This window comes from Dermacentor albipictus, chromosome 1 (assembly GCF_038994185.2).
Source record: "Dermacentor albipictus isolate Rhodes 1998 colony chromosome 1, USDA_Dalb.pri_finalv2, whole genome shotgun sequence".
NCBI classification, from domain to species: domain Eukaryota; kingdom Metazoa; phylum Arthropoda; class Arachnida; order Ixodida; family Ixodidae; genus Dermacentor; species Dermacentor albipictus.
Window position 1 is genome coordinate 102325735 of NC_091821.1, and position 19030 is coordinate 102344764.

Consider the following 19030-nt stretch of genomic DNA (forward strand, 5'->3'; position numbering starts at 1 on the left):
TTCACAGTGGCCTTTATAGTGAACTGCATGCTGCGTTACTCAAAACAGCCAGATTTTTCCAGCTAAATATGATCATTCACAATAAAATGTTCTTTAGATGCGTCATTTTGCAGTGTGTGTTGTTTTGTACATTTTATAGATGCAGAGTCTGTGTCCTCTCCTCGGATTAAATATGAATACATTTCAATGCCACATACTTTATGCAACAGTGGCGCCATCTGTCGGGGTATTTTTAACTAGAAAAAGAAAGGTGATTTTAACCAGTAAAAAAAGTGACGGCACGCATTTATGAATTGGTCATGAAGGTATACACAGATATCAATTGACCAACAAGGCTGCCTTTCTAATTGTTATATGATAATGCATGACCACATTATCATATAAAGAGCCCTGAGTTTAAGAATAAAGTGCTTAGTTATTTGTTCTTAATGTTCCATTTGTGCTTTTAATAAAGCATGCTTTATATTGCACAGTGTAATTGACGGAAACTTTCTAATGTTGTGAATACAAGGATGTAAAAATTGTTTGGTACTAATGTTGAGAAGGCTGTACATTTTTCAGAAACTGGCACTATTCGATTTGTATTCAGTTTGCTTCTGGGCCCTATTCAATTCGTATTCGATTTTATCACAAAAACTACTATTCGCACACCCCTAGTTGTTTCTCATATATTGAAACAGTAACAAATATTCGTCAAGTTTAAATAGTGAATTGGTGAATCAAATATCACTTGAATAGCAAAGCTTATTCAATTTGTATTTAAAATTTCTAGTATTTGTACACCCCTATTATTTGTCATCTGCAACACTGCAAGCAAGTGTGGCATTGCATTGTCCCATTCACTGTCTTGATTAATGCTGTCATTTGTTGGATGATAGCTCAGACTATTGTGTTTTGCTCGTTGCACATGCAAAAGATTTTAGAAACCAGGCTTAATTAGTGGTAATAGGTGCCATCCTTTACATGCTTTGCCATCTTGAAGACTGTATTCGCATGATTATGCAGCTGAATCACGAGTCAGCCATTTTTGGAAGGTATATGTGTCAGATTTCTTTCTGGCATAACCTGCAATTTACTGAAATAACATGAATGTGTAAGTAATTCTCATCCACTTTCCACTGCGTGTGTGGGTGTTGTGAAGGTCACAGTACTGTCAAATCCCTTATTGTATATCTAAATAGCATAGATAATTAATCACCTAACTTAATTCTGGGAAACCAGAGGGTTCTGTGGGGATGTATTTGGTTGCTGAAAGCATTAAAAACAGGTGTAGCCTTCGTGCCACGATTTCCCCTCAGTCGTGAATTACGATGGATTATGTATAAATCGGTCAAATTTACGCAACTTCATTACAAGGCACTTGACACTCCACTGCAAGACAAAGTGGTAGGATGGTGCTTTGTGCATTTTATGATGAGTAATCAAAATTGGGGAGTAATTAATTATATATTAATTGCTTTGTCAGTAATGCTTTGTTCTTGCATATAAAAATTCAGTCACAAACTTCAGACATATGCACAAATTTATCATTCACTGCATGCATTACTAGCGAAGAAAAATTCTTCTTTATACATTGCTGCCAGAACATACCACATCAAATGTCCCATGAAACATGGTAGTAGCTTCAGCAAAGGGCTCATTTGTAGCAGTACAGAGCACATTTTAAGTGAAATCAAGACACAGTGGACATGCTGAGGGTTTAATTCACCCGATGCTCAATGTCTGTTGGTTTTTCTTGACCACCACTCGACAAAACTGGCAAAAACAAGTTGCGTCCACAAATATGGACATCGGGTACCTGAAGTGGATATGGTGTGCTGCCTTTATTTTTATTTAAATATTTCTTAAAGGGCTGTGTACTTGTACCCTGTATCACATGTAGTATATCTGATGTCCCAGGTACAAAAACATGTAGTTGGGGGTAGGTTCTAAAAACCCAAAAAGTCTGTATATCATGGTATAGAGTAGAGGCTATGCTTATGCAATATTCTTTATAACACATTGTTGCTCTTGCCATGCATCTGTGTTTTCTGTGCCCAATGCCTTTTGGCCCCTGTCCACAGGGGAGGAGCCAACAGCTGGCGGCAGCTGGGTGAGCAATGGTCGCCGGGTGGAAGGAAAGTTACTGCTGGTGCAGCAGCTGAGTGCCATCCTGCTTAAGCGCTACTACTGCACCCGACGCAACTGGAAGGGCCTCTTCTCACAGATCTTGCTGCCGGCCTTTTTTGTCAGCATTGCCATGTCAGTGGCCCTAACAGCACCTCATGTTGAGGACCCTCCACCCTTGACATTGTCACCGTCCCGGTATTACAACTACACTCAACCCCGAGGCAATGTGGTTCCTTATGCATTTCGAGAAGAGCCCCGACCCAAGTGAGTGACCTCAAGTTGCCAGTGCTACTAAGTTTTTGTTTTTCGACTGAGAGGACAGTGTTGAAATTTGCATCTATGTTGTGGTGTTTTGTGCATAGGAAGAGAAGTGTTCTCTGCATTAAAGAGATGCACATGGAACACAGTGAGGCTGCCCTGGAATACGGTTGAATGCCTTTACAATTAATGCCTTTATTGTGACATGGTCTGTGTAATGAGGGGAAATATATAGCCCCAACCAGTTTACAATATTTCACATGCTTGGTGAGCCTTACAGTAAAGCCTTCTACAGGGAATTTGCCTCTTTAACCCAAATAATCTATGCAGCACTAGTCACATATTAATTTTTTGCAGCAAACATACATGAAAACATGTGAATTCTCTTTGTAGCAGTCCAGTATTTTCAATGCGGATACTTTGTGCAGCAGTGTTTGTGGTTAAAAAAAATTAAATTATGAGGTTTTACGTGCCAAAACCACTTTCTGATTATGAGGCATGCCGTAGTGGAGGACTCCGGAAATTTCGACCACCTGGGGATCTTTAACGTGCACCTAAATCTAAGTACACAGGCGTTTTCACATTTCGCCCCCATCGAAATGCGGCTGCCATGGCCGGGATTCGATCCCGCAATCTCGTGCTCAGCAGCCCAACACCATAGCCGCTGAGCAACCACGGCAGGTGTGTTTGTGGTTGTCAGGTACTATGCTACTGCAAACTTGAAAACGCTATACACTGTGCTTTTATTTTGGCAGACCCCCTTTTAAAACTAACTTTACATGGGCAGCACACTAGTGATAATCTGAGACCCTCCATCGGTTGTTCCATCACACTTGATTTTTGCTTATATGCATGCATCAGGATTCTCAAAAGGGAATATCTCTGCATGGGTGAACTGTGCATGGTTTGATAAGCTTACCAGTTTCAGTTCTGGTCTATTCCCATGTTCTTTGGCACTGGTTGGTATTGTTCATTGCTTTAATGCTTCATATTTAGATACAGTGGTTAGATTTTTTTCGTGTTCTGGCACATTTGGCCTGATGCAATCGACAATCAGTGTAGGTTGCTACAGGGTTTCAAAACATTAGCAGTTCACATGACAACTCTAAACCATGAGGGCTGTTCACAGTAGCAGGAAAAAGAGGACTGTGTCCAAAAGTTCTCCCAGTACTTTCTTTTTCCAGTAAAAATATTCTGAACCTGCTTTAAATAAAGACTAATTTGTTTCAATAGTGTTTGCTAGCGAGCTGGTTGGGGATGCATTCTTTGTAGCAGTGTTACAGCACATACATACGCAGGAAAAAACAAAACAAAAAGGGACAGGACAGAGTGCTGACCATGACTAGTGAAGGCCAAAAGCCTCCGAACAAGGCTTCTGCATCAAGAGGCGACACTCTTTCTAGGATACAGAGTGCTACCGTTCTGGCCTTGTAGTTTGCGCTGGTGATGACAGGAACCAAGCAATGTGGATCAGACAGAAAGATTGACCGACAGCCTGTAGAACTAGATATGAAATTCAATAATACATCACCAACTAGTCCACTAGCAAACATTATTGAAGTTCATATCTATTCATATCAAGAAGTGTGATTGAAATGTTGTTTCTCCTGCATAGGTGGAACCTAGATGCTGATGCACAGCACTTAGCCTCTACCCTTCGACTTCCATCTGGTGTTGGTGCCACCTGTGTCCTACTGTGGCCTCTTAATGGAAGCAGCAGCATCCTGGTGCCTTCGTCTAATGGGAACTACTCAGAGCGCTCCCTTGACTGGGATATGTTGGATGCTTTTGAGCCTGAGTGCCGCAGTGTGTTTGTGCCTGGGCTTCCCTTGGACAACTTTGTGCCGCCCCTTCCCACAGTTGAAAGCCCCACTGGAGATTCTGTGGATGTGACCACATCACCAGGAAATGTCTTTCACCTCGTCAACATTTGTGAGCATACTTTTGTTTTCTAATCTACATTTTGTGTATTTGGCATTCCTTCCTGAAGTTCTCACATAAAATGCAAGTCCAACAGTAGGTTCATAATGTGCAACTAGCACACTCGGACAGGAGAAACTATTGCTCTTTTAGGCAGCACCTGTGAGTTGGAGTGCCAAGTACTCAAGTATTTAGGGCAAAGTTTAGCTCGATGCTATCTCATATTTCCACGTTTAAATACATGTGAAATGTTGAAATGCTTTTGTTAGACAACTGCTGAACCAATCTAAATGAAATTTGTTGCATTTAAGAGAGAAAGGTAAATGCTAACATTTGTTGGGACCAAATTTCGATTTACGACCTCAAACCTCGCAGGGGCGTCTGCGTCAGCAGGCGTTTGGTGTGTTGCGACACCACGTACCCGAGCACACAAGGGTTGGACCCTCCCGCTTGTAGCCATGTCTGGGGAAAAGGGAATCCTGGGGGTTGAGCCGATGCTGGGTGTTTGGACCTTTAAGGCCCCCCGGCGGAGGCAACACACCTCTTCGGCCTCGGCTTCACATAGACGGCACCTCCAGACTGACCCACTTGGAGTAAATCGGCAGTCGCCTTTTCCTGTCTCTCTCTTCCTACAACCTTCGTCTTTCGCTTACTTTCCACCTTTCCTGTCTCCTTCTTTCTTCTATTCACTTCCTTCTTCTTGGCGGCAAGGGTTAACCCTGTGTGGCTATCCAACCTTCGGTACACCATATTTGGTTATCGTGGCGGCGTACGACTGGCGTCGTGCAGACTTGCATGCAAGCTCTGCCGTGTCCCCTCGTTGGGCTCCGTGGTGGGCGGTTGGCGCTGTTACCGAATTTCTATATGTTCTCATGGAAACTCCTTTCCCTAAACTTCCTGATCGCCCTCAGAAACGAGGGCATACTGAAGATGTCTTCAAGTTTTTTGGCAACAGATTACAAAGCTTTCCCCGATTCCACGTCATCCATTCCGACAAACCTGAAAAGACGATGAGAATGATTTCACCTTTCCTAGTGTCAAAATGTCTTACCGAAGCACTTGGCGCAGGTTACAAGGCATTAAAGATGGCTAGTGGAGATCTCCTTCTGGAACTCCGTGATGCAAACCAACATGAAACCTAACCTAGTTAAATTTGGAGAAATTCCAGTCACTATATCACCGCACCGAACTATGAACACCTGCCGTGGTGTTGTCTCTGATGATGATCTAATGAAGCTGACAGAAGCCGAACTGATGGAAGGCTGGACCGAACAAAATGTTATCAATGTCAAGCGAATTATGCTAAGGTGTGACGGTAAGGAAATCAAGACAAAACATCTTATACTCACTTTTGGCTCAAGCATCCTGCCTGAGACAATCGAGGCAGGCTATGTAAAGCTACTTGTCAGACCCTATGTCCCAAATCCTCTTCAATGCTTTAAATGCCAGCGTTTGGGACACAGTTCCCAGAACTGCCGAGCTCGGCAGACATGTGCTAAATGCAGTGGTGGAGATCATACGTCTGAAAATTGCGAAAGCGCTCTACACTGTGTCAACTGTGATGGCGAGCATGCCGCATACTCACGCTCGTGCCCGTCATGGAAAAAAGAAAAGGAAACCGTGACGATAAAAGTTAAAGAGAATATTTCATTTAAAGAAGCATGCAGGCGGGTTTCCTACCTGCCCAAGAGCAGCTTTGCCGATGAGGCACGTCAGGGGGCAGCGCCACAACGGCCTCCGGCGACTGTCCGACCCACACCCAGTGAGGCGGCAGTGATGCCTCCCGCCCCCCTGGCGGCTGCAGCTAGCGCTGCTACGCCAACCCAGCAGAAGGGCCATCTACCTTCGAGCAGGTGGCCTCAAAGGTCTCTTCCACAGGGACGAGGCCTTCTTCTCGAACACAGCGCTCGCAAGAGCGCCTGTCCAGCACCTCTTCCGAGGCGATGGACACAACTAGCCAGACGGCGCCGCTAGCGCCTAAGGAGCGGCGAGATTCTCGCAATGGCTCCCAAAAAGAAAAGCAGCGCATCTTGGCACCCTCAAAGGGCTGTGCGAGGTAACTTGTCTTTCTTAAACGCACAGCACACAAACCGCATTCAACATGGATACGCAAATAATACACTGGAATGTCAGAGGTCTGCTACACAATCTTGATGATATCAAAGAACTCCTATACAGGTATACTCCAAAAGTGCTTTGTGTTCAGGAAACACACCTCAAACATACGCAGAGAAATTTCCTTCGACAATATGCTATATTTCGTAAAAACCGCGATGACACTCTCGTCTCATCTGGCGGTGTTGCAGTCATCGTAGACAGAAGTGTTGCTTGTCGGGAAGTAGAACTTCGAATGCCCCTAGAGGCAGTTGCTATCTGTGGGGTGTTGTTTGATAAGCTGGTCACTATCAGCTCTGTATACATCCTTCCAAATTATCAACTTAATAATAGCGAATTTCAAAACTAGATAGATGAACTTCCCGCGCCGTACATAGTTGTCGGAGATTTAAACGCACACAACACTTTGTGGGGAGACTCTCGTTGCGATGCGAGAGGTCGTCTAATTGAAAACTTTGTTTTTTCCTCAGGAGCATGTATACTTAATAAAAAGGAGCCGACGTACCACAGTGTGGCACATAATACATACTCCTCGATTGATTTAAGCACAGTGTCGAGTACACTAATGCCGTACCTTGAGTGGTCCGTTTTGAAGAACCCCTTTGGAAGCGACCACTTCCCAGTTATATTAAACTTGACCAAACAAGATGAATCCTTGCCACTTGCTCTCCCCGGTGGAAGATCGAGTCGGCTAACTGGGAACTTTTCCGCGAACTAACATATACAATCCGGGATGAAATCGATTCTTTCAATATAGACGATGCTGTAGCGTATATTACATGCCTTATAATTGAGGCTGCGAGAAAATGCATTCGTGAAACTAATGGAATGTCGAATAAGCGTCGTATCCTATGGTGGAACGAAGAATGTAAAAAAGCACAGAAAAACCAAAACAAAGCTTGGGGACGACTTCGCGACTTTCCAACCGCTGAAAACTTGATTAATTTTAAACAAATAAAGGCTCAGGGTAGAAGAACACGTTGACGTGCTAAAAGGGAGAGCTGGGAGAAATACATCTCTGGCATAAATTCCTATACGGACGAGACGAAAGTCTGGACAAGAGTGAATAAATTATTAGGCCGGCAGGCGCATCCTCTACCCTTGGTAAGCACCCACGGTGATAGCCTGGAGGCTCAGGCGGATTGTCTAGGTGAACACTTTGAATATGTTTCAAGTGTGCATCGCACTATACAGAATCTTTCCTGAGGTTAAAAGAAAGTGCAGAGAGACAGCCTCTTATTCACAAAGACTCCTCGAATGAAGCTTACAATCGTCCATTTAACTTAGCTGAACTAAAGGCGTTTCTCGCTTGTTGCAAAAACTCGGCGCCAGGCAGCGACCGCATTATGTATGAAATGATTAGATACCTGCACCCTGAAGCACTGAAAACGCTCCTATCTCTTTTCAATGCCATGTGGGCGGCTGGGTATATTCCGTCCACTTGGAAAGAAGCCATAGTCATCCCGATACTTAAACAAGGCAAAGACCCGTCCTTAGCCAGCAGCCACAGGCCAATAGCGCTAACAAGCTGTCTGTGCAAGCTGTATGAAAAAATGATTAACCGGTGCTTAATCTCTTTCCTAGAAAATAGCAAAACACTAGACCCCTTCTAGTGTGGGTTCCGAGAAGGTAGGTCGACAATAGACCACCTCGTCCACATCGAGGCAAAGATCAGAGATGCGTTTATACATAAGCAGTTCTTACTCTCGGTATTCTTAGATTTAGAGAAAGCATATGATACGACATGGCGCTTCGGGATTTTGCAAGATCTTTCCGCGATGGGGGTCCGAGGAAATATGTTAAACACAATCGAAAGCTACTTGTCCAACCGCACGTTTCGTGTGAGAGTGGGCAACACTTTATCTAGAACATTCACTCAGGAGACTGGGGTGCCGCAAGGGGGCGTACTTAGTTGCGCACTGTTTATTGTAAAGATGAACTCCCTTTATGCAGTCATACCACACACAATGTTTTATTCTGTATATGTCGATATGTAACATTGCGATCTGCGAGCGACAGATACAACTCACATTAAACAAATGATCTAAATGGGCGGATGCAAATGGCTTTAAAATAAATTGCCACAAAAGTATGTGTATACTCTTTTCAAGCAGAAAAGGCATAACACTAGTGCCGAAACTCACCATCAATCGAGAGCAACTATCTGTGAGCAGTGAACACAAGTTCCTGGGAATAATTCTAGATTCCAAGCTTACTTTCATCCCCCATCTCAAATATTTGAAAGCAAAATGTTTGAAAACGATCAATATTTAAAAAATTCTGTCTCGCGCAACTTGGGGAAGTGATCGAAAATGTCTCCTGAACTTCTACAGGAGCCTTGTCCATTTTCGTCTTGACTATGGTGCTATAATCTATCATTCTGCAACACCGAGTGCGCTAAAAATCCTAGACCCTGTGCACCACCTAGGTATCTGCCTAGCGACCGGTGCTTTCAGGACAAGCCCTGTAGAAAGTCTCTATGTAGAATCAAACGAGTGGTCACTTCGTCTACAGAGGTCATATTCAAGCTTTACATATTATCTCAAAGTAAACTCGAATCCTGAACACCCTTGTTACACAATTGTAAATGATGTTTCCTGTGCCACACTTTTTAATAATCGGCCTACAGTCAGGCAGCCCTTCTCGCTCCGTATAAGGAATCTTAATGAAGAAATGTCTGTCCCACTTGTAGAACACCATATAATGCTTCCAGCGAAGCTGTCACCGCCGTGGCAGTGGCAGCTCCCGGAATGTGACTGTGAATGTGAATGTGTGTTTATTGAAGTCAGTAAGCATGCTTCTGAGATGCACATTCAAATGCACTTCTTTGAACTCGGTCGAACTATTGCTGCCCAGAGTATTACAGCGATGCATCTAAGTCACAAGCCGGCGGGGTCGGTCCTTCTCCGACTCTGGCATCTTGCATGCGCAGACAAGTATCTTTACGGCGGAGGCCTATGCATTATTATCAGCTGTGAAACACATAAAACAATTAAAACTAGGAAAGTCAATTATATATACCGACTCTCTGAGCGTTGTTAAGGCGTTAGTATCGCTTAAAAAGCACAAGAACCCTGTAATTAATGACCTTTATACGCGCTTGTGCGCTGTCTATGGATGTAATCAACGTATCATTATATGCTGGGTGCCAGGGCACAGATGCATTGAGGATAATGTGCTCGCTGACGAAATCGCCACATCCACAGCAAGAAAAGATTTGAACTGTTCCATAGGTGTCCCCGCCATAGATTTAAGACCTTTTATTCGCAAAAAATTAAGAGATTATTGGCAGCACTTGTGGGACTCGCAAACCTCGAATAAACTTCACTTAATCAGGCCACATTTAGGCACCACCCCATCTATAGCAAAATTACGAGAGACTGATGTCGCATTCTGTCGACTAAGAATAGGGCACACATACAGTACACACACCTTCTTGCTGACTGGTGAGGAACCTCCTACATGTGGTAGATGTCGTAAGAGACTGACGGTCATCCACGTCCTCGTGGAATGTAGGGAAACAGAATGCGAGAGAAAAAAGCACTTTCCCTTGGCGTATCAACACCATATCCCATTACATCCTGCACAATTTCTCGGCTCGAACCCGTTATTCAACACCACATCAGTTTTAAATTATTTAAATGACATTTAAACATTGCACATTATCCGACCAAGTGTTACGTAGTACGGCTTCTTAGCAGAGGCTGCTGCTGCGTTTATTACATTAGCATAGCACGTGTCTCCAGGCCCTTGCATTCAAGGGCCCTGGTGAGACATCAGTGCTAAGTTCACTACATGTTTTGTTTCATCATTCGCGTTTAACATGACAGTTCCATAGTTCACATCTCTGGTCGTCGTCATTGTTTTAATACTTATTTATTTTACGCAATCCAGAGCAAGTGATTTTAGGCCTATTTGCAGCCATGTCACATCCACCATTCGAAGTACATTTCTTCACTTCATGAACAATTCATTGAAAACCGATCACCATGTGTATGGCGCTCTTTGGTCATATCTGGCCCTTGCGCCATAAAAGCCCATACATCATCGATTTACAACCTCAAATTTTTTGCGAAGACTGCTGAAAATTGGTAAATGCAAGAAATATGGAAGCACAATAAGTAGAACCTCGTTGATAGGTTCCCGTTACGTACATTTTCCCGGCGCCAACGTTCACACTCGAGAACACAAAAACTGACCCAATAGAGTTATGCTCATTTTTTATTTGGCACCAACGTTCAGTACATCACCAAACTGCGATCATATACGTTTTCTGGCCACTAGATCCTATGTAAACAAGGAAATTTGTGAGGCGCAAGCAATCGAGAACAGTAGCTACCCACCGCGGCAGCTTCACCGCAATACTCGCCTGCCTGTCTCACGTGAAAACACCAGCACGTACTCAGTTTATCATTTTGGTACCAGCAAATCTTCTCTGAGGTAGTCGCACGCGTGGCATTTACAGCTATCGCCGCCAAACCTATTGCGATAAGCATCTTCACCCATCTGTTTTACAGCGTGTGGTGCATAGTGCCATTGGTAGTGTAATGCACGCTTTTAGTATGTGATAATGCAAACGCGCCGCCTTTCCCTGCTGCAGGCGGCACAATGTTGGCATCACGTTTCGCTTCGGCGGCATCTGGTGTCGCAGACCAGCTCAGTTTCGTTTCGGTTTCTGGTCGCCCTCGTAAAACACCACGCAATAGGAAAACAACAAAACACATCTCGGTCCTCCGGAGCACCACCAGCTCGACAAGCGTCGGCATTTCGTGCCGCAACGATCCGCGTGCGCCTCAAATTACGTAGATGTCAACAATAGTTGAGTCTGAAAAAATTTTTTTACTTACTTCAGATCGTACGTTTTCCCGGTTAGTACGTTTTTCTCGCGTTTGTTTCTAAAATGTACGAACGATGTTCTATTGTATTTGCAACTCATAACGCTGTACCAAAAACAGATATCCGAGTTCAATATGTATGTTTTAACCCACATAAAGCACGAAACTATGATTTATTAGTTTACAGCTTAAAAGAAATTATGACATTGTATGTGTGATTTCGGCAAGAAGTTTTACAAGTTAGTCGTATATGAGCAGTGTATAATGTACATAAATTTTGTTCAACTTTGATATATGCCAAAAGCTGCAATTTACAATCTTTTCTCAGCAATTTTTTTCAATGAGCTGCAGAGTTCTTCATGCTTGATTTTATGAAATCTTTCCCTTTTTTTTCAGGTACTTTTGTAAAAAAATTGTTAACACATACATGACATTTTTAAACTTTTCTTTCTTTTTTTTTTTTTGATTACGTGAAGTGCCTGGACATTGAAACCCGCAAGAAAATACCGGCAAGCCTCAAAGCATCCTAGATGATTTACTATAATAGCATTTCACACCAATTTCATTTTCGTTTCGTAGGAGGTATATGTCACATAACGTAACGTCATGACTGGAAGGTGACCACTCACATGGGAGCAGGACATCTTGGTGTTTTGGCATTCACTCCTGCTCACTCAGGGGTCCATTATGCTGCTACATTGGGCTGTGCAATGAATAGCAATAGCAGATGACTAAATACAGCAGCATTACTCTAGCTGCCTAAAATTGTTTTGCATTGTATGGATACCCAGGTTTAATTAAAGTACCATAAGTGATACGTCTTTTTCTGAGTATACTCTATTCCTATGTAAGGGCCATACCCCTAAATTTGGGTCACAATATCTAAAAAAAATAATTGAGAAAATTACCTATGCATTGACCACACAGCCTTTTCTTAAGTGCATACCTTGTTATCCACAGTTGCACGGCCTATGCTGTGCTGTCTCCAGGCAGTATCAGTGCAGTACGTAGCGGCATATGGCATGGTGAATTGGGCTTCTTTTTGGTCTGGCTGTTGCTTCTGCAGTTGCTAGTCTGCTAGAGCTAAATGCATTGACTAACCTTCAGTATTGTTACAAGATTCATCTACCGGCATCCCATAGCTTCTTTTATTGCACTCTCCCCTGTGCACATCCATTTATGCAATATTCACCACTTACCATAGGCAATGTCTGCTGCTGTGTGCCACCCTGAGCATGTGTGCATTGTGCAGAGATAAATTCTGTGCTTCATGCTTACTTTTGATACTTCTGTGCAGTCAGCTTTCATCGCTAATAGCTATTGCTGAAAGCTGGGCTAGTTAGTTAGTCATTATGAAACATAGTTACAGCACTAAGGAAGATGAAAACATAAACACAAAATTTACCAATTGTCTTTTGTCTTCTGTAACCACGTTTCGTAATGTCAGCAGCCAGCTAGTGCAGCTTTCAGCAACCAGGGCCGCTATTTTGTAGCGATGCCTTATGCCTTATTCTATGCTATTCTTATCATCCACCACACACGGCCGCCTGATCCCGTTGATAATGTGGGCAGACCGTCGCTCTGACCACTGGCCAAGCGCGAAAAGCCTGAAAAAGCATAGAATCGGAAAAGACATCGCTACAAAATACCGGCCCTGCACTTGTCATGTGCAGTTTGTGTTTACACATTCATCTTCCTTAGCACTGTAACTGTGTTTCATAAAGCTTTCATTGCTCTCATGCCATCTGAAACATACATGGATGCTACTGACTGTCATTTCGTGTGAAAACCCTAGTCAAACCTTAGGCATGTCAGTGTGTCCAAATATGTGTCCTTTGAACAGTGTGCATTTGGTGAACTAGACTCCTGCTTCACAGTTACATGCCAGCAGTGACATATGAGGTAGTAATAAAAGACAAAAAAATAGTTCACTGTGCCTTTCAATAATGCTGTGCACATTTCAGTAATGCTGTGCAAGTAACTGTATGAACACCATATTCTTTAACATATATATTAATTAGGATCATATGAATTTTCATTACATACCACAAATGAGGATGTATAAACATAAGCTTAGCATGCTATTATGGCAAAGTGCAAACCTGACTTGAGTAACCTTTCAGACAAGTGTGACCGGCTGAGTTGCCTATGTTGTACTGATCAAAGGTCCTTTTCTGCTGAAAGGTCATTAAAGACAAATATTAAGTCCAGCTAAAGTGATAGATTAGTGCTCAGGAACATTTAAGGCGTAACTATTATCACGTTCAGAGCTTTAGTAATAGAGAAATAGGAGGTAAATGCAGGACATAATTAGAGACTGCCCCAGGACATTCAAGTACTAGCCCGATGACGAAGATACTCCTCAGTATAATTATGTCACTAGTACTCAACCACTCGTAATAAAAAGATAATTGTATTGCATTATAATACGAAATAAAAAGCTACTTGTCCACTTCTATTTAAAGAAGAGAGAACTCATTGACCTTACCCTTGACAACGACATGGGTGGTCGAAAGGTTTCGTTTTCTCCACTCTGCGCCGGCTGCGCTTTCACATTTCGGTAGTTTTGTTATCGTGTAGTGCTGCCCTGGTTTTGGTGGTTCGTGAGACTCGGACAAACTGCAAGTAGCAGAGAATGCCATGTCCATTCCTGAATGGTCCACGCCACCTGACCAAGAGCAGCTGCAGTGGCGAATCCAATGCTCTGTGTTGGCGTGTTTTCTCCATGGCCGGGCATTTGCGTTTCGTTAAAAAAAACACGGTGCCGTCTGTCGAGCAATGTTCTACTCATCGACGGCAGTAAAGGGTGGCATATGCAACGTCACCACTCCCCACTCGGGGCCGGTCGATTTGAATTGTGCTAGAGGTATGTGGGCCCTTCAGAAGCAATTTTCTTGTAAACTAAGTCTTTTCTTGGCACTAAACAAGTTCTGCGAGGTTTTTGGAATGGTATTTTAACAGTCCATGTCAACTTCGTATTTACCTTTAGTGTCCCTTTAAAACAGGCAATGCAGCTTGGACTTACTGTACACAAAATTTCAAAGTGTAGCAGAGACTCTTGGGGACATGAGTAGTAGCACATCTTATGTTTCAGAAAGTGCTGCTTAGGCGAAATTGTTCCCAGCACTGACTGCTAGGCTAACACTGTTTGGAGCAACCACACCACCACCACTAACATCAATGAGTACTCACTGTCTGAATGGCTTACTAAGCCCAGACAAGCATATAAAAAATCTTTTGTGAACCAAAAGCAGGCTAGACATGCTAGTGCAAGCTTGTGCAAATAGGTTGACAATTAGCTTTAATTGAAATTGCCTATTCATTGCTCATTGTGTGCCTCTTGTTCTGCTCATGCCTGGGCATTTGCTGCCATTGTAAAGGCCATGTTAGCAGCCAAGTGTTCGTATATGTGAATTTCTAGGCTCCCTTTTATGACTTCCCAGGGGAAAGTTAAAGGCACTCAAACCCCAGTCAAGCAAATAACAGTCCACATAATGTGAACACAGTATTCTATTCGCTTGGCAATAATACAGGCAATAGAAGAGCAGGTGCACAGCATGCCGACTTCTCCAGAAAGCAGCAGCTCCCATAGGACTGGAAATGGCTTCTTGGAGAGAATATAGAAGCCATATGGATGACATTTTGTGCAACAAAGTTGATTAAGTTATGAACTGCTATGATATATAAACTTAACAAATACTGAATAATGTTTGCAATGTAAAACTTGTGGGCAATGTGGTTCCTGCGGGCCACTTGATGAAATATGTAGGCAGAGGGCTGAAAAACAGTTTGAGTGGTGAACTGCCTTGTTGAAACTTGAAACTTGCTTCAGGCATTGCTTTCAAATAAATGTACCAAGAGACCTGAGCATTGTAGAACTTTGTAAGTATGGTGAAGCAGAAAGCAAATGGGAAAATGAATGTAAGAATGATATTATGCTCTCAGGCTGTAGTCCACAGCTGATGTTTAATGTTTTACGTCAGTCGAAAATACAGATGTTAGCTCAAGCAGACCATAACCATTGTATAATCCACGTGTATGAATTTATTCCTGAGCACATATAATGTAGGCACTTTTTTTAGTATTCATAAGGGTTATCTATAAAGTTTATCACCGGCTTAAGAGATAGGTTATAGTGTCCCTGTGTCTAGTGTCCCTCCCACATGCACTCAGTGTTTACTATCTCCTCTTTTCCTCTTTCTATTCCTTTTTTCCCCACCCCCAGTGTAGGGTAGCAAACCGGGTGCTCTTCTGGTTCATCTCCCTGCCTTTCCTGTCCTTGCTCTCTCTCTCTCTCTCTCTCTCTATCATAATCATTCTTGTTGAGGCTGTCAGTTTTGAAAAAGTGACACATTGTGCTTCAAGAGCATGTGCCAACAATCTGGTAGGATTGGCATGATTATGTTTGTTATACAGTGCATACAGACGATGGACAAGAAATATATACAGGACATGTTCTGACTTTTAACTTGTGGGAATTGTGGCATGATCCATGGCCTTCATGCGGGTGCTTGCCTATCCTTCTGCCCCTGCTCCTCTTCCCTTTGAAAGAATGGGAGGGAGATGGCCAAGCTCTGCTCCACCTTGGAAGCTCTGTGGCCTGTTTCATTGAACCACTATTGATGGGAATCGATCCCTCGCTCTTCCAGTCGCACTCAGTGCAACTGCAAGGGAGCGAGCTCAGAGTGGAAGATACATGTTTACCTCTCGTCCAACTGCCCCTTGAACTTGAGCCCGTCTGTGGTGGCTTCCACCTATGCATATGCAAAGTCAATCCTCTGAACAATCAACCAAAGAGTGGTTCCTAGTGATTGTGCATGCTTCTACTATGCCAGGCTGCATTCGTTGGAGGTGAATGCTGAGAGAGGTTGCCCCACACTCTCATGACTTGGCCTTCGGCCATCGCGAGAATATGCAGCATAGCCACAGGAAGCATTCATCCTTTCACGGCACATTGCGGAAAGATTTCATCCAGCAGCAATGTTCTAATGGCACCTATTCTGCGTATGTACCCTTGGCTCAGGGGCCCTTGCTTCCCGAGCCATCCAGAAATGGGTGTTTGTACAGTGTCAGCTGTCACTGGAGGTTGAGCTGAAATAAACTTCAACCGTGTATCTTGTGTCATAATGCTCAGGGCATGCTGCAGGACAAGTACTCGCTTGCTCTGGCCCTTCAGTTTATGCGAGGCAATAGCTGATGCAGCTCTCTGGTTCACTAAGCTCAAACCTGCAGTGGTCGATACTCTTTAGAATAGTGTTGTGAACTGAAGGTTTTGTTTTGTGCACGGAAACACACACACACTAAAGAAGAGGAAGGGAGAGAAAGTACTTCTTGCATGTCATCAGTGTTTGTGATGCACTATAGCAAGAAAAAAACAAATTACAAAGACAGACATGAAAAAGAAAGAAAAAAAATAGCAGGACCAACTGTGCAGGGCAGGTGAATGTGACAACAAAACATAATAATAACCAGACGATTATTGGTAGTGTGGCTTTAAAGGGTTTAATGACTGAACTGTAGTAGCCTGAAAGGGTGGTGGGAGTAGGCGGGCAATAGGCTACAGGTCAAATGGGGCCAAGATAAATTTTGTGGGAGAGGAAAAAGGTGTGAATAGGAGAAGAAAGACAGCAGGGACTTCAGTCACTGGCAGAGATTGGTGTCGGGAAAATGTTGAAAGGGAATAAAATGCCAAGAAAAAAAGGTTCAGCACATGTTTACGTATTGTATGCATCACAACAGAGCATGGACGTAGTCCATTGTTAGCCATCCTTGTTGGTCCCTTTGTCAATTCCTGGAAACCTAAGCTCTTTATTTGTCAATATAAGAGAAGATGTAAAGACATTTAATGCCAATGCTCTGACTCTGGGCAGCTTCACTAATTTCTCTTGCATTTATTTCCCCTTCATTCACACTTGGTCATTGTTGAGCTCTAGTACAGAGCCAAGTCTCTATAGGAAGTGTCAAGTGCCTTGATAGCATCCTGTTTACATTGTACTAATGTTCCTTTGACCTTCTCGCATCTCTCTGTTTGGTCAGTATATCCTTTACTGCATGTTACTGCTGGTCAGCACAATTGAATATACGATGCTGTGTGTGTGCAGCACAAGTTGTTATTGGTGTTGCTTTGCATACCTGTGAACTGCATGGTCAGAGATAGCAAGCATGCAGAGCCTGGATAGTTTCTCAAGTTTGTGTGCCGGAAAAAGAGACCTCAAAATATTCTAGCTCCTGAGTTGCAGTTCCCCATTTTGTGGCATAATAAAATTGGGGGTGGTCATTATCTGCGCAGTATGAAGAGTGTGGTGGTATTTATGGTTGAAAAATTATATCCTTCAATTATGGCAGCCTATATACATCAGAAAACTCATATTGTACTTTTCTTTTGTAGCAAAGCAAGTTAAAGAAGGAAAAGAACGTTTCTACCCATACTGCCATTGTTCAGCAGATAAGACTGGTTATGTCTGTGAACCATATGGTTTCCAAGATCCACCCATGTTCAGGGCTTTGACTGGCGATATCCTGCTTGACATAAGCAGCCAGAATGAGCATGAGTACTATTTGTACACGACTGATATGTACAGACTTCGAAGGTAAGTAGATGAACATTTATGCTGGTAACCGTGGCAAGAGATTCTTTTTTTATGGTGATTTGCATTGGGCCAGTCGTGTCACCTTGTCATTGTTAAAAATACCTGAATCTATGGCATTATTTGATACATAAACGCGCTTTTTTTTGTATGCTTTCATAGAAACTGTGGTCATCGAACATGTTTTTGGTAGTGCTAGGTAATTAAACTTTGGTAATGACCTTTTACCATCTCAGCTAATCAAAATTTTATCTCTTTATGTTGTCTTTTTTAATGTGCACACAATGACCTTTTAATTGCCCTGTGTTTATCTAAGTAGGAGCCTTGAAATAAAAGACTGAGCACTTCACTATAAAAGAGCCCTTTAATTTGTACAGTGGCTATTATGCGTTGTTGGTGTATGTGATCAATGTGCCTGACCGCTGTACTGTTGCAAGTTCACAAATCTTGACTGTTTTGCTTGTTAAAAAGGCAGAATTCAAGAGGATGACCTAAAATATGTATATGATGGTATGTTTCAAGAAACTCAGTATCTACTCACTGAAAACAAACTTCGTCACTTCTAGAACTTAAAGTCCTGTTAAACTCCTTTTATTTTTATTTTTCTACTAAATTTCAAGTACGGAAAAACATATTTTCATACTACTCGAGATTTACTGAACTTTAAAAGTTGTTTTGGGCCAAAATTTATTCAGGAGTGCAGCTGTGGTCGTGGGGCTTTTAAATTTTAGCTTTGTTTTTGACATAATAATAGAATTCTTAAGGCACAGTAGAAAATGAAAAACGGCAGTATCATTTGAAACATTGTTTCCACTATGAAAACAAAATATCTAAGAACAGCTTCATAGTTGTGTGCACAGGGCCTTTCTTGGTTAGTTAAGGCATATACAATGTAAGCCATCTTTTTATTTACAAACAATAATTTTACAAGCAAGAGTATTGACCTATCGTTTGTACCAGCCATAACTTTTCCAAAATTAATCCTGAATAATGAAATTCAATCCAGGGGCTTAGTAATAGCGGTACTATAACGATATCCTTTAAGTTAAGCCTGGTTAGCTCTTTAAAGTATATTTTTTTTTTTTTACCTTGGGCTTAGCTTTCTGGTAAGCTGAACTGTTGAGTGACCTTTTGTCGTCTTCCATATATTCAGCACACTTCAGTTTAGATAAATTTGTAATAAAACAAACAGATTTCTAAGATTCC

At 42.6% G+C, this 19030-nt stretch overlaps 1 protein-coding gene across 2 annotated transcripts in view; it reads left to right on the plus strand.

Annotated features, from left to right (window-relative positions):
* LOC135906151 (ATP-binding cassette sub-family A member 2-like) overlaps positions 1–19030 on the plus strand; it is a 256013-nt gene that overhangs the window by 152140 nt on the left and 84843 nt on the right. For both annotated transcript variants that reach the window (XR_010565654.1, XM_065437385.1), the window contains exons 30-32: positions 2064–2373; positions 3983–4299; positions 17626–17827. Coding sequence is in view for 1 of the 2 variants with exons in the window: in XM_065437385.1 (XP_065293457.1) it covers positions 2064–2373; positions 3983–4299; positions 17626–17827 (829 nt within the window). In the remaining variant the exon portion in view is untranslated. The remainder of the gene's footprint in view (positions 1–2063; positions 2374–3982; positions 4300–17625; positions 17828–19030) is intronic.